The following is a 16213-nucleotide window of genomic DNA, read 5'->3' on the forward strand; positions in this document are numbered from 1 at the left end:
CTCTCTGTCAAATAATAAATAAAATCTTAAAAAAAAAAAAGAAAAACAGACTTTGTACTTGGTGCTGAGACCATTCTGAGGTAAGAATAATGCTATCTTTCCCATTCAGGGTTAGTGTTTATGAGTATTTTCCAGAAGAGATATTCCCACTGCTGAAATCTCTCATACTGAAGAGTATTGCCTAAGGGAAGTGCTGGGATTGATTTCTTGAAAAGAGTCTAAAAATGTACATTAAGGGGTAGACATACAGTACCAGTGGTATAGCAGGATTCTGATTTACAGGGAGGAAGAAAACACTTCTCCACCCTCTTTCTAGTTCCATTTTTCTCTTTAAAGAGATCTTGACTTTTAAAAATATACTTAAAACTTTTCATTATTCATTATATTATTTTGATGGAACACTTTTTTCTCATTTTTGCCTTTCATTTGACAGATTTTATTTTGCCTTTTTAAATTTGACATTAACATAACTTTTTTTCATGAAATAGAATTCTGATATATTTATAGACTTAAGTATGTGCAAATAGCTCTGACTTCATAACTTGGTTTATCATCGTTTCATTTTGGGGGAAAATGGCCTTATTTAAGAAGTAAAAGGTTAAAAATTAAAGTTTCCACAATTTTTATATTCAGAACTTAAAATATTTTGTATATTAGTACTCGAAGTACTATATACTTAGACATTTTGAAGACTCTTTTCTATTTGAGTACTAATATACAAAATATTTTGATTTCTGGTTTATTAGGATACCCATTTTTATTACAAAATGCTCTTGTATAAATTTGTTACAAATTTGAGTTCCTGGTCCAGAAATATTAGTATACATTCAGTGATGTATCCTGCCACAGTAAAAGTAGATTGGCTCCATAAGAGCATATCCAATTTCTAAGTTTCACTGTATATTTAATAAATGAAAACCAAGATTTGTCATATAATCTGTCAAGTGTCAATGACCTAATTGTTAGACTTATTATCAAATCTGAATGTGATATTATTTTAAAATCATAAAGTCTTTCTTGGCAACTCTCTCTTTATTCTACAAATAGGGAATAACATAAGAAACTGATGTATTATCAAATCTAAATGTAATGTTATTTTAAAATTATAAAGTCTTTCTTGGCAACTCTCTCTTTATTCTATGAATAGAGAATAGCACATAAGAAACTGATATTATAGCTGTGCCTTTTATTATAGAACAAGTTCTTCTGGATCAAAATTCTCAGACTCCTCCTCCAAGCCCTTTCTCAGTGCAAGCTTTTAATAAAGGGGCAAGTTGTAGTGCTCAAGGATTTGATTATGGACTTGGAAATAATAAAGGTAGGTATATGAAAGTGAGTCTTTTTACCTATCCAACTTTAATATTTTTTATTGCCCTACATTTTTCCCATTTTTAGTACTGTTCACCCATAAAACTTTTAAAGTTTGTTCCTAGAAAACTAGCAGTCAGATGTTTACAAAAGCGTTCTTTTTACAGGATCATTTTCACCTGTTTTAGCTTATATTCATAGGAGTTATTTCGTATTTGCTTTTACTTTAAAGATATTCACTTTGGATACACATAAAGATTCTGTGACACTGTATCTAGTAAAGGAACTATTGTTTTTATCATCTATATTATTAGAAGTATTGTTAATGAGCAAAAAAGAACCTTATAAAAAGCTCCATTTAAAATCAAAACATTTTAAGTAATACTACACGTCAGCCTTATTACGTATGTGTGGTTTTGAATGTCTGACCAAGTTATCTTAGTTAATTTAGAATTACATGAAATGAATGATGTCTTTGAGTTTGGTATATATAATGAAGTCAGAGAGTTGTGAAAAGAAAAATAAAACCCTAAACCAAAGAATTTAAAATGTGCATAGCTTTTTTTGGCTGTAATATTAGAAGAGACCAACATTATGGACAATCCAAACAATTATTATTTCAGAATAATTTATACATGAATTTCATCTAAAATTGGATTTGTATCTAAATTCAGATATATTTCTGTTCTTTCTATGTACTTGATCCTGACTCCTAAATCAGCATATCATCAACAAATAGTATACAGTTAGATGATGGGTAGGAGAGAGAAGATAGCCTAAGTAAAAATAATTTTACTTCAGAATGTTATTTACACTAATTCATTGGATTTGATTTCAAAGAACAAAGACCATCGTTAGACCTGACTTGCAGAGCAAGTGAAATAATGAAATAGTCAACAAAACACAAAATGGCAGCAATGTAGAGGAAATTATCAACTTAAAACCACATTTTGTTTGATACTTTTATTGCTTTCCATAAAGTACTTGTATGAAGCAATTCTAGCTACAAGATTTCTTTTTGGCTTCTCCTACTCTGTTATGTTGGTCTACCCTGCAGGCGTGGGGACACCTGCTTGCTCGTTTCCCGGTAGGTGAGATTTGAACCTTGAGCTAGATCTTCACGCTTAAGTAGGGTTAATGCTTGGGGGTGTTTTTTTCATCTCCCTTTCTCTCTCACCATTGTCAATCCTTCAATTAAAATCTCAGCACTTACTTAACGCTACTATGCTTTGTTAATAATCTGTTTTAAAGCCATATTTATTTCAAATTGTATGCTGTCAGTCACTTCTCTAAAATGTCTAAATTGTACTGGTGGTTATCACCTAATTTAGTCTTTAAAATATAATATATTAAAACATCATAGGACTATTAATCAACTTTAAAGAGACCAACATTGCTGAGAACATTTGTTATTAAATAGAAATAATAAAATACTACTTTTTTTAAAGTGTGAGTTTGCTAATATTGTTCAGAAATGGCATGTAATTGTTAATAGACTTTTTAAATATTTAGATGGTACAAAGGAATATTAAGAAACTTAAAAATCTAATCAAATATATCTAACCTTTGTGTATGAACTTACCTTTAACAGTAGTTCCCATTTTCTTTAACTAATACTGTCCAAGTTCAAGAAATTGTTTTTTGGAGAAATTCTTTATTCTTAATTCTATAAAGTTCTTCATAATCTCTAAAATCCTTTCTGTAATCTACAGCGTAAGTTTTTAAAAAGTAGACATGTAGCTGTGTACACAGTTCTTTCCATTTAAGTCTTTTCCTTCTTGCTGCTTCATTTAAAGTTTTCAGTTAAGAAACTTTATTATATGTAGGGAATGTGGCTGGAAAGGTACTATTTTCCAGTTTCTGCATCAACTACTCTGGATATGTTTTTTCTTCTTCTCTTTTTCAGCATCACTTAAACTATTTAATATACATAATGTTATAAAGAAGGAGTTAAGGATCATCCATCTAATTGTTTCATATTTTTAAAAATATTTTTCTGTTACAGTCCTTTGTATTTAATTTTAAGGGAAAATGTCACAATTCATATTTGAGATACTATTCAAATTAGATAGTTCACACTCCTTTTTATCTTATAGGTCTTAAAGATTTTTATATTATCCATCCAAGCAAGGGAGTTCATGCTTTAAGAAGTATAATTTCTTTGACAGGAACAATTTAAAAAGGGGAAATATTAATTATTGACTAAATAAATATATTACTAAGTTGATAACATATGCTTTGCCTCCCTTCAATTCTACATTTACTTTAAAAACTTCATATTTGCTTATTTTCTGCTTGAAGTGTGTTGCACATGAGGCAGGGTTATTTAGTCATTTGTTTGGTATTATATAGAAGATACTGTTTACTTAGATCTTCATTTACACTTGTATAATATTGAGTCAACTTACCTGTCACGGATTCTTCATAAACTGTAAATTCTCCCATGCTGCTGCTCAATGTTGTATATGAATTTACATGAATTTGTTTTTGTAGGTGGGCTATATAATATTATTAAAGCAAAATGCAATATTTGGTCCCTAATTCGAGGATGACAAACATCAACTTCCACTCATTTCTGAATTGGCATAGTTTTATTTAGTGTTTAACTTTATCTGAATGTCATAAAGCACCATATTCTTTGCCATTTTGGATGTTAATAAATAACAAGTTGTAGTTTTGACTGTTTTGCCCACTGCAGGTGACCAACTGAGTGCCATATTGAATTCCATTCAGTCACGGCCCAATCTCCCAGCTCCTTCCATCTTTGATCAAGCTGCAAAACCTCCCTCTTCCCTAGTCCACAGCCCATTTGTGTTCGGACAGCCCCTTTCCTTCCAGCAGCCTCAGCTTCAGAGTAAGTTTGTCAGCCTTACCTGCCTCATCAAGCCATTTCTGAAGCTTTGTTCTGAGTTGTTTATTAGTTACTAATTATTTATCAACTCACTTGACTGGTTTTATTTAATGAAGATGTTATCCCTTCCCACATTTTTTAAGCATTTAAGCTTTTTTGAGCTAAGACATTCTGCAGCTAAGACACTTCTCTTTTAATCACACATTTTTGTTAAGTATAGCTATTGAAGTATGACTGTTATGCTCTCTATTCTGAGTCCAGCATAAGCAAATACAAACAATAAAGCATGTTATAAAAACTATTTTATTTAAGTTTTTGTTTTACAGTATGCATGACTATGCTAAGCATAAATTATAGAGATGATTTTCATTGTTTTATACTGGATTTTTGTTACTAGAGATGCCCCAAGAGAAAAAAAAACCTATTTCACTGTACAAGGGTATGAAGGAGAGGTGATACTGGGCAGGTTTGTTTGTTTCTTTTAAGTGAATTTGGTATCTGTGAAATGTATAGCAACTTTAGGTTTCCAGATTTTCTCAAATTGTTGTTTCTTCTCTTGCTTTTTATTTTTTTGTTGTTTTCCTTGTTCTTGATATGTGTAAGTGATCATTTGATTTTAGCTCTGCCTTCTAGGGTTGCTGTAGCCCTTCATCCAGGATAGTAATTCACATTGATCTGGAAAATAGACCCAAACAAATTACACTTAATGGAATGTTCTTTTTTTTCTTAATATCCTCCTGAGGCTTCCACATAAATTTCTAAAAGCTTCTTGCAGTATGACAGCAATAAGCTCTTCTTGGCCTTCAGTTCATGTATCAGTTATACAATATGTAAACCATTCACTGAATGAGTTTGTGAAAGTCCCAGCTCATGCAAATAATGTTACTTGTTACGATATTATTATCTATGTTAGAGTATACAAGAGTTACAAAACTTTTCTAGGATTGTAGTATACATTAAGAAAGTTTAAGGAAATTAAGTAGTTTGAAAATACTAGTAGTATCAACTTCTAGCTAATCAGTGTCTTTATATATGTACAGTATTCACTTGAATAAATAAAAGAAGTATTTCAATGAAACACAGTGTCATATGTATGAAATAGTTTTTTCCTTCTTTGGTAAGCATTCCAGAAGAAGGAAAGAGAAGTGACAACTTAGTTTACTCATTTTGTGAAGCAACAATTTTTTTATATTTATGTGTGCCCAGGTTACAGGAGGGTTAAAAGGTAAAGACAAGGGGAAAAAACAAAAAGGAAAAAAGTCATGATCAGTTAGGCAGAAAATCTATATTAATAAAATTTTAAACAACAAATTACCCTAATAATGTCATAGCAGCAGAAAAAAAAAAAGTAAGGATATTTTTGTTCTACTTGAATGGTCATTGCAATTCTTCTAAAAAAAAAAAAGTGTAATTATTGCTTTTTTCACCAAATTATTTAATAAAATATTTCAAAATATAAAGACCATATAAAATCAGATTTGTCTCCCTTGAAGGATAATAGGTTTCTGTCTTGAAGGTTTCCAGCTGACATTGTATCAAAATAATTTTTTTGTATCTTGTGTCCAGGCATTCTTAGTACCACTTCTTCCTTTACCATCTTGGAGAAAATTTGAAATCATGGCCTAGACATATCTCAGTTACCAGTTTTCTGAATCATTGCTTATCTATACTGCAGCAATGGGAATTACTTAAATCTTTCTTCTAAACCTTTCATCAGCATATCGCAGAAGTTTGACTTCCAAATTCCAGAAACCAGAATTCTTAATTTTTAGCGTGACTAAACCTAGTATGGAATCTAAAAATAGTTTTAATATTTTGGAAATTAAAATTAGAGTGGAATTAATCACATCATATTAAGAAAATTAAATATGGAAGAGTGCTTATTATTAAGACTACTTGAGTAGGGTATTCTTTCCTGAACATCACTGCTGTCTATCACACTAGCAGTTCATCTTGCTTTAGAAAATGACTACATAATGAATTTCTCATTACTAAATAGCAAAATGAGAATCATTTTTGTCTTCTACTTTTGTGATACTAAAATGAAACATTATGTATAGAAGACTGTATTTATTCATTTTTGCTTACACTGACAGTCACCACTATATAGATACTAAACACTACTTAAGCACTTTGATACATCCTCATTTATATTGTCTCCATTTTACAGATCCGGAAACAGAAGCTCAGGGTAAAGGATTTTCCCTAGAAACACATACAATAAAATGTTAGAGCCAGAACATGAGACTAGTCTTACTGACTACAAAGGCTGTTTTTTAAATATTCACCTTTGTGTGCTAATAAGTAATGCTGCCAAAACTGGCCTTTAATATGTGTGGGGTTTTGTTTTTTGGTTTTTTTTTTTAAGATTGATTGATTTGAGAGAGAGCAAATGACAGGGGTGGAAGAAGAAAGGGTCACAGGGAGAAAGAGAGAAACTCAGGCAAACTCCATGCTGAGCACAGAGCCTGACACAGGGCTCAATCTCACAACCCTGAGATCATGACCTGAGTGGAAAACTAGAGTCAGATACTTTAACTGGCTGTGCCACTCAGGTCCCCCGGTATGTGTTTTTAAATTTCCATCTACAAAAAAAAAAAAAAAAAAAAAAAAAAAATTCCATCTACATTTATCACCCACAGTATTAGTTATGTTTGGGTTGGTTACTTTCCTTTATAGTTTAATTTTAAGAATGCAGCATAGTTGGAAAGGAAAACAATTTTCCTAAATGTTATAACTCAAGTTCCCATTTAAATATATAAGCTCTACATATAGACAAACATAAACTGCTCCACACATTCACTGTATCTAGAATTTCTGTGAGTGTTATTATCAGTAATTCTTTAGGTTTTGTTTTGCTTTTTTTTTAACTGAGGAATAGGGATCCCTGGGTTGCGCAGCGGTTTGGCGCCTGCCTTTGGCTCAGGGCGCCATCCTGGAGATCCAGGATCGAGTCCCATGTCGGGCTCCCGGTGCATGGAGCCTGCTTCTCCCTCTGCCTGTCTCTGCCTCTCTCTCACTGTGTGCCTATCATAAATAAATAAAAATTAAAAAAGTAAAATAAACTGAGGAATAGTTTTTCACTAATCTTTGGAATTGGTATTTATTCTGGTACATTAAATTAATTTGGTAATTTTTGAAACTAGCAAAATTATATATACCCACAAATTATTTCAACTGTTATCCTAGTGAAATAGAATAATTATAGAAATAAAACTACAGATTTCCCTTGTCTTATGCACGGATAGGCATGAAAGAGATAGAAGTCTGTATCTTAGGCTTCTTCTTTACTGTTCTATAATTTACTTTTTTCTTTCAAATTATTTATGTAGGTTTTAGAATTAGTAAGCAATTTTGTAATAAGGTTCTAGTGAACTGAGGTGGAGAATTATATCTCTGCCTGCTTTTCTGTAAGAATATTACCCCTGTTATTTTCACTATCTTTTAAAAAAAATATTGATTTATTCATGAGAGACATAGAGAGAGGCAGAGACATAGGCAGAAGTAGAAGAAAGAGGGAGAAGCAGGCTCCATGCATGAAGCCCGATGTGGGACTGAATCCCAGGACTCCAGGATCACACCCTGAGCCAAAGGCAGACGCTCAGCCGCTGAGCCACCCAGGCATCCCTTATTTTCACTATCTTTACTCATTCCTTTTGAAAGCATCATTTTCCGTCCCATAGCCCTTGACTGAGCCTTACAAATCATAGGTATTGAAGGAATATTTATTGACTGTAAATGCCTAAGATTTATCACTTTCTTTGGTGTAAACTGTGAATTTAAGATCATGTATTTCTTGTTATTTTATGATAGACATTCCAGTATTTACTCACAGTACATCTTCAAAGAGGAGGAAGAATATTTTAGTACTAATTAAAAAGACTATAGTATGATAGTACAATGTCAAATAATTCTGAATTTATACTGAGTTATGATAATTCTGAGTTTATATTTAAGCAAGATCCTCCAACTGAGAAACTATTCCAATGACTGTGTTTAACATAGGCATTTTATATCCACTGTCCAGAAGGCTAAATAGTTTGTTTTTATTTTTCTTATAAAAAAAATAATGAAGAAAATTTACTATTCTCCCAGACATTTTAAACATGTATCATGTAATAAATGTTAGTTTGTTAGGTTATTCTGTTATTTTGACAGGACTTTCACACTCAGATAGGAAACCTTAAGGTTACCTTACAACAGGAGTTTTTCTATTATACCTGTAGGTCACATTCTTAAATGAGACCAAAATTGCTAAATGTGACTAAAAAGGGCTACTTGAGTGTCTGCATGCATATTTATTTACATTTGAGAATACTAAATATAGTAAAGCACTGTGTTTATTTAGCTTATAGAAGTGAAGTTGTAGAAATTCTTAAAATTCAAATTTCCCCTCCAGCCACTTTGTTTTTTTAAAGATTTTATTTTTTTATTCATGAGAGACACAGAGAGACATAGCAGAGGAAGAAACAGGCTCCCCACAGGAAGCCCAGTGCGGGACTAGGTCCCAGGACCCCAGGATCATGACCTGAGCTGAAGGCAGAAGCTCAACCCCTGAGCCACCTAGGTGTTCCCCCGACCCCCCACCCGCCAGCCACTTATTAGTTTTATGTATTAGGTTACTTAATCTGAGCCCAGTTTACTCCATTTGTAAAGTGGAGTGCCTGGTAAATGTTATTTGCTGGTATCAATATTGCCTTTTGATGCAAACACCTAACATCTCTTATGCTCCAAGGAAGATTGGAGGAAGTCACAGCCTGAGAGAGAGAGCAGTTTATTCTCATTGTGGAAGAAAGAGCAAGAAAGAGTTTGGAAAGAGACCATTGAGGTTTCCTAGCGACCCCTCAGTGTACATTTTTACAGCATAACTTTATGACTTGTCTTGAGATTGGTTCTTCATCTAGTAACACTATTTTTACATATTACTATAAATGTTAGTATAAAAGCCAGCTTTGTTTCCAAGACTTAGAGGTCCTTTCTATTGTAGATTGTAATCATACTACAGAATTGGTCCATTTGCTTACCTGCCCACGATGAAGGTGTGGCATGAATGGAACCTTGTATTTATGTGCCTGCTCTTTTTTTCTTTCTTCAAACATAAGTATCTTCCTAAAAGCCTTTTTGTTTTGGTTTGGGTTTTAGCTGTCTTTGTGCTACATAAGTATTGTGTCCATCTGAAGGCAGGATGTAGTTAACATGAAATGAACCTGGACAAAGTGTCTGATTTCTTTGATCTATAGTTACCATTTTTTGCTTCATGAGTAAGAAGTCTGTGGCGAGCCAGATTTTTATTTTTGAGAGTATCCCCAGCCCTATTGTGCCTCACACTATTGCTTAAGGACTAATAACCTTTTCATGGAACTTTTTGAAATTATTCTTTCTAAGGCCCAAGATACAGACCCACCAAATTTTGCTCAGAATTTTCCTATCTCTGGCATCACAAACTCTGAAATGATATGCTTCCCCCTCTTACATCCCTAAACCATAGTTACTTGGAATTTACTATGTATTTAGTAATATGCCATGAGTATGCTTTAGGCAGGTGCAGTTATATGTAGAAGTCATTCAGAAACACATTGTATTTTGGGGGTTATCCACCTTACAGATTTTCATCCATCTTCCTTTCGACTTTCTTATCATGGGGGTTAATGTTACATTCTCATGAAAAGCTTGTTTGTTTTATCCCTCAGTTGGAATTTTTCTTCTAGCTTTCATTATTTATAATTCATTTAGTATACTAGCATTAATGTGAATAAGTTTTATTTCCTATTCCATTTCTTAAACTCCTTTAGCATTCTCATAATCCAGCTTTTTTCCTGATACATTTACTAGGATTCTGTATATACTGATCATGCAAAGATATTGCATCTAAAGTCTTCCATCCAGACAGCTGCTAGCTAAGAGTATGTAATTATTAATATCACCGTATCTTAAATCCTCCAAAAAATTAGTAGACAGAAGTGGGAATTATAATTATACTTATTTTTTTATCTGCATGTTGTTTGGTCACACATCTTTTTGGTCAGGTTGAATGTTTAACTTAAATATTCTCAAGAACCAATAAACTAGGGTTTTTTACATCTTTAAAAATAGATAATTTTAAAATAATTTCCAGAATATCAGATTCGACCTCACCTTTTATTGCCTACTGTAGGCATCTATACTATACATCTATACAAAAATATCTGAAGTGTTATTGAGAGCAGGATACAAATGTACAGTACTGGGATTTAAATCAGGCAAAGAAGGTCAGGAACACTGTCCCTATCATTCTACTGTAAACTCAGTGAAATTTTATGATCATTGCTTGTGAAGGATCTATAGAATTAGATTTATTTTCTACATTTTAAAAATATATACACACACATAAATGTAGAACAGAATACAGTGAAATTTGAGTTATCATAGATTTATTTATAAAACTTCCTTAAATTGTTTCAAGTAGCTATGTTAGGATTGCATTTAGTAATTTTACTGAGACTATAAAATTCATAACTGCTGTATTGCTTCCTTAGGATTAAGAAAAAACAAGAGAAGCAAAAATAGATGCTGAAGATTATTTCTGCCAGCTATTTGTAGCCTCCTAAAGGATATTCTGTGGAAAAATTTCCATGAATATTACTTCCCCTGTCTGATATCAGGAATAGTGACATAGGTGATGCAGTTAGACACACGTGACCTCTTAAATGTATTTGAAACATAGTGTCCCTTCTAATACTCTGTTTAACATTTCTGATCATTGCTTAATTGTTGATTTAACAATGAAAAAGAGTATAAAAACCGTTTTAAATCCCAGAACTACAGTTTTCTGTGCTGCCACCAGATGGTGACATGTTCCTTGATTCTTCCAGTTTATGTTTCCAATGACAAGGTCAAGGTTCTAATATTCATAACAAAACCACAATTTATCCTTGTTAAACTGAAACAAGAATGCTTTTCTTATTGTAAACTAAAGTATACTGTCTATTTTTTATTATTATCAGTATCTAGGGAGTGATTTTTTTAAGTACAATTTATAGTGAACTCAAAGTTGCCGTGATCAGAAAATGAACTAAGTTCCCCAGGGAACTTAATGGTTGGGGTCCAAAACAAAGAATAAATGACACATAAAGAACTGTGTAGTTAATAAAGGGATATTTTATACCAAACACACAACACTGACTTCAAATGAGTACTGGAGGAAAATCCTGTTTTTATATTGTTTTTAATACTCTCTTTAGTGAACTATATGTTGCACCCAAAATAATCAAAATTCCACAGAGGTGAATTTAATAATTGGTTGTTTTGCCTATAAAATGATATTTTAATATGATTTAGTTTCCAACAAATTGCCTGAAAATTTATTGACTTTCTTTTGTGCATAGATATTGGTGTATATTTTAAGGATCGTTTTTCTTTTTAAGAGGAAAAATATAAATCTTTTAAAAAGTTAACTATATCAAACTATGTTCAAGTATGAGCAAATTTTGTAAAAATTAAATGCATAGAACAAGCGCTGTCTGTAGTCACAGCTTAATTTCTTTAGGTATTTAACAGTAACCTTTTGTAGACTTTCAAAAAATGTTTCTTCTTATTCACTGTGAATCATACCTAGGAATTCAATCTCTCTTGGCTTTGTAACATATTGAAAAGACTTTAAAGCTGTTGGGGCTTAAAAATCTTTTCCAGGAGCTTGTCCTTAAACTTCTAACATCTTATCTTACAAAGTGCCTTGTTTTTCATACTTATGTTTATGGGTGCTTCCAGTTAAGATAGTATTCCGATTCCTGCTCCTATGTCCTACTAAACCCTGGTCTTCACAGATTTTAACAAGCAAACCACAAGACCATATCCTTACATTTGCAGTTTGAATTCCTCTTGAATTAACTTTTCCATTAGAAAGCTGACACCCCCTAACTGATATTTTCAGTGAGAGTTGCAGATTTTGTATTATATGAGATTTAAATAGCAGAATTCCTTTTGCAGTGCCTGGTTACCTTTGAGGTTTTATGTATTTCAAAAACAAGGTTGCTCAAAAACATTAAAATCTTATTTTTTTTTTTAACTTAGATGATGAGTTGAGGGCACGTATATCCCATCTCTCCATGCATGCCTACCTTTCTATCTTGAACTACTGCAAGGGTCCTTGCAGTAATCCTTATTCACAAAAGTTACCCTAGTCACTTTTGTTCATCAGTACTAGGATCTCATTGTAGTTGATCTGTCAGCAGTGTGTGACAGAGTTCTGTTCCCTCTTTTTTTTTTTTCCCTAAAACACGTTCTGCTGGATATTTTGCTTCCTCATCAACTATTCATTTCTCTTTTCTGCATTCTCCTCTGTTCTGTCTTTCTAGGAATGCCCCAGGACTTTGTCTCTTCTGGACCCCACTCCATAACTGGTCCTCTCCAAGCATAGAATGTCACTCAGCATCTGCCTGCTTGTGGCTCCTGAGATCATTACCACTTGATATATATTTGCTTGTTATCTCTCCTTTTACCTGAAGATAAACTCCATCAGAGCATGGACTTTATTTTCGTTCGATTCCTAGAATTTATTTATTTATCTTCTTTATCTTATTTATCTTCTTTATCTTATCTTATTTATCTTCTTTATCTTATTTATTTATCTTATTAATTTATTATCTTCAATTCCTAGAACAGTGTCTAACACGTACTATAGAGTCAGTACCTTGCATGGAATGACTTCTTGGCTTCTGAGTAGTTTATCTTTAATCTTGACCACACTAATAAACTAGTCAGTGATTACTTTTTCTATTTTGAGAAAAAAACATATGTTGTATCTTTTTTTTTTGTTTCAGTAACATGAAAGTTATCTCCTTACCACCTGAATTTATTTCAACTCAATTGATTACACTTATTCTCATCACCATGAGTTAAAATTTTAAATAAAATGGGTTTTGTTTTCAGATTTAGATAGGTTTTTTTTTTTTTTAAGATTTTACTTATTTATTCATGAGAGACACAGAGAGAAAGAAGGCAGAGACATAGGCAGAGGGAGAAGCAGGCTCCATGCAGGGTGTCTGATGTGGGACGTGGTCCTGGGACTCCAGGATCACACCCTCTACTAAAGGCAGGTGCTCAACCACTGAGCCACCCAGGCGTCCCGATGGATTTTTGTTTTTAGATACTACTTTTAAAAGACTACAGTTTAGAGGTTCTATTAATTATTTGGAAAAAAAGATAAATAATTTTAAGTACTTCATTTTCTGCATGGTAAATCATTAATGTGTCTGGCATTTTTCAGTGACTTGTAAATTTGCTTTGCTTTGTTTGTGTCGCAAAACTTTTTATAAACAAAATTTGGTATCTCAGTAATAGTCTCTACAGAACAAACACTAAATATTGGTAGTGGCACTTATATTTCCCACCAAAGGTGGACTCAGAAAGTAGTCAACCCTAAATGTTTCCATACATACTGGAAAAATCAATCATGTGTCCATACAGAAAACCAGGTAACAGAAGCTATGCTAATTTGTAAATAATATTTCTGTATTTCACTGTTTACAAAAGAAAATTTACTTATAAACTCTTATTTATAAGTAAATGAGCACCAAAGAAAAGAAAACTGAGCTAAAAAATATTAGTCTAAAAAGGAATGTTCAGATTTGATTTATGAGAATGATGAGCCTTAACTTTCAATGCATTTGGAGCTATCTTTATTAATTTGAATCAATTTGACCTTTGTTTTCAGTTTTAATTTTAGAAAAATATAAACCTGTTGGAAAATTTAGCAGGATATAAACTTTTTAATAAGATGATTGTGCATACCATTTGAAATGCTTTGTTTCTGCTTATGTTCTCTGCTGAATTTTTTTTCCATTGAATCTGTGCTGCTTCTTTGCCAATGTTTTCCACTATAGAATCTCCATCTCACAACCTTGCTTCTCGCGAGCGCATTTACAAAACTTATGGTGTAGCTGGGCCTGCCTCTGCTCTCTCATCTCTGTCTCACAAACTCAAGGGTGGGTATGCGTGCATTCACGGATGGGCCATTTATAGTGAACATAGGAGGTTTCAGTAAAGTTTTATTAGTTCACCTCAGTCATTTCCATCCCATTCCATTTTTTGAGATTACAGTTTATCATTTTATTTAAAATTTGGTATTTCGGGGTAATTTGTATTATGTCCATTCACTATTATGGTACTAATTATCCTAATTGATATGCATGTTTATTATTATCTGTAGGTTAAATATTACTTTTACTTAATTTCAAACCTATTAAGGTCTTTAAAAACAAAATAGATATATAGAATGAAATGCCTGATTTGGGGAGTTGTAAAGTCAATATTTTATCAGAACAAGATGGTATATAAAGCATAAAAAAGCACATGGTGATCTGTAAAAACATAGTATCTCATGTGATAGGTTTAGTCTTACAAACTTATTTCCTGTTGTGGAATGTTAAGTCATTTTCCTTTTTTTTAGTTTTTTTATGAAAAACACTTTGATAATTAAGTTGAAGTTTTTTAATTTGACTTAATTATCAGGATAGATATACATATATTAGATACATAGGTATAAGCCTACATGTCCCGTTTGGCATTGAGTCTTCCTAATATCATTTTCTTAGCCACTTAGTTTTAATATTTTAAATTTAGAAATATTCAAACTACTATGATGATAAAATTTCAGACAGTTTAAAAATATGTTTTTGGTCTTTTATGAGACTGTGACACCTACTCATTTTTTTGTCTTAAGGTAATTTCAATTAAACTTAAAATCCTGTATTTTAAGAAAATTTTATCAAATTATTTTTGCACCAATGGTTAATATATTGCATAAGTTTTTCAACTAATTTTCCTTTTTCTTAAAAATCGGTGAAACCTTTTTATCGTTTTTACAGTTGACAGTAATACTATATATTCTTAGGATAATAGTATTGTAGAACCTGATCTCTACAAAAAATACTATTGTATAACCTGATACATAGTAATGGCATAGCACAATTTAGTATTATATTATGGTATGTTAACAATTGTGTGGTATCACATAACCTGATGATTTATGATTTTGGCATGAAAAAATTACACAGGTCATTAATGAATGAATACATAACATTTAACATGTTTACTACATTGTTTGAATGTATTAAATTTCCATCCTGTCCTGTATTATTTTTTCTTCAGAATTCCATTGAGACTAGACAGTTTTTGCCTATTAACACAGATAATAAATGTAATCATTAAACTAAATTAAGTGATGAATGTGAAAGTACTATGTATGCTCTAAAGATTTTTAACAGTGTTTGTTTATATGTATTGATATTTCAAGCAACTACAGCATGACAGTTTTTACCAATACTACATGCTCTAAAACTTTTAAAACCTAATTACTTAGCACATGGTTTTACCACACTTAATAAACAAAACATGACACTCTTTAAAAAAAAATAGATGAAATATATTTTGGAAAAGTAAATTTTTCAAAAGGATATGATTATAATTTGGCAACTAACAGTTCAGGAAGAAATAATTCTGTATTATTTATGTACTTGGACTCCTAAAGCTATCACCATTTACAGATCTTGAGAAAATATTCACCACGACTAGAGGCAAAGAAATGAGGTATACAAGCACATGTACTGTCTAACCCTTTGTATAGCATACATTTTTTGCTAGTGTATGACAAGTGGTGTTCCTGATATTTGTAAGATTCCATATAGTTCAGCCAACCACAGAGATTTCCCTTTATGAGAAATTGCACACCTTGATTTAGAAAGCAAACCTGTTTCAATTCATGAATTGACCTCTTAGAGAGCTGGCAAACATAAAAGATTTACTGTTTACTTGTCTACTTTTACTGTTACATATGGTTCAGCTTCTGAAATAAATGTGATGATGAAAGCACTTCTAAGTATCAAATAAGTAACAAAATAGTACTCCAAACATCACACATTGAAAATTAGTGGAAGGAGCTAGACTGGTGTTTAATTCTACCAAACACAATTTATTTGTTTATAAAATTAACTCTATGGCTCTATTACTAGATCAATAAGATGAGCAGCAGTTTATTAAAACTACTTTTGTACAGTTTGAGAGCACTTATTTTTCAAG

General features: G+C 32.0%; 1 protein-coding gene across 1 annotated transcript in view; it reads left to right on the plus strand.

Moving 5' to 3' along the window:
• MYCBP2 (MYC binding protein 2) overlaps positions 1 to 16213 on the plus strand; it is a 262243-nt gene that overhangs the window by 192199 nt on the left and 53831 nt on the right. Inside the window, exon 54 of the mRNA XM_041731051.1 lies at positions 1196 to 1318. Within this exon, the coding sequence (XP_041586985.1) occupies positions 1196 to 1318 (123 nt within the window). The remainder of the gene's footprint in view (positions 1 to 1195; positions 1319 to 16213) is intronic.

Source organism: Vulpes lagopus, chromosome 16 (genome assembly GCF_018345385.1).
Source record: "Vulpes lagopus strain Blue_001 chromosome 16, ASM1834538v1, whole genome shotgun sequence".
Classification (NCBI taxonomy): Eukaryota; Metazoa; Chordata; class Mammalia; order Carnivora; family Canidae; genus Vulpes; species Vulpes lagopus.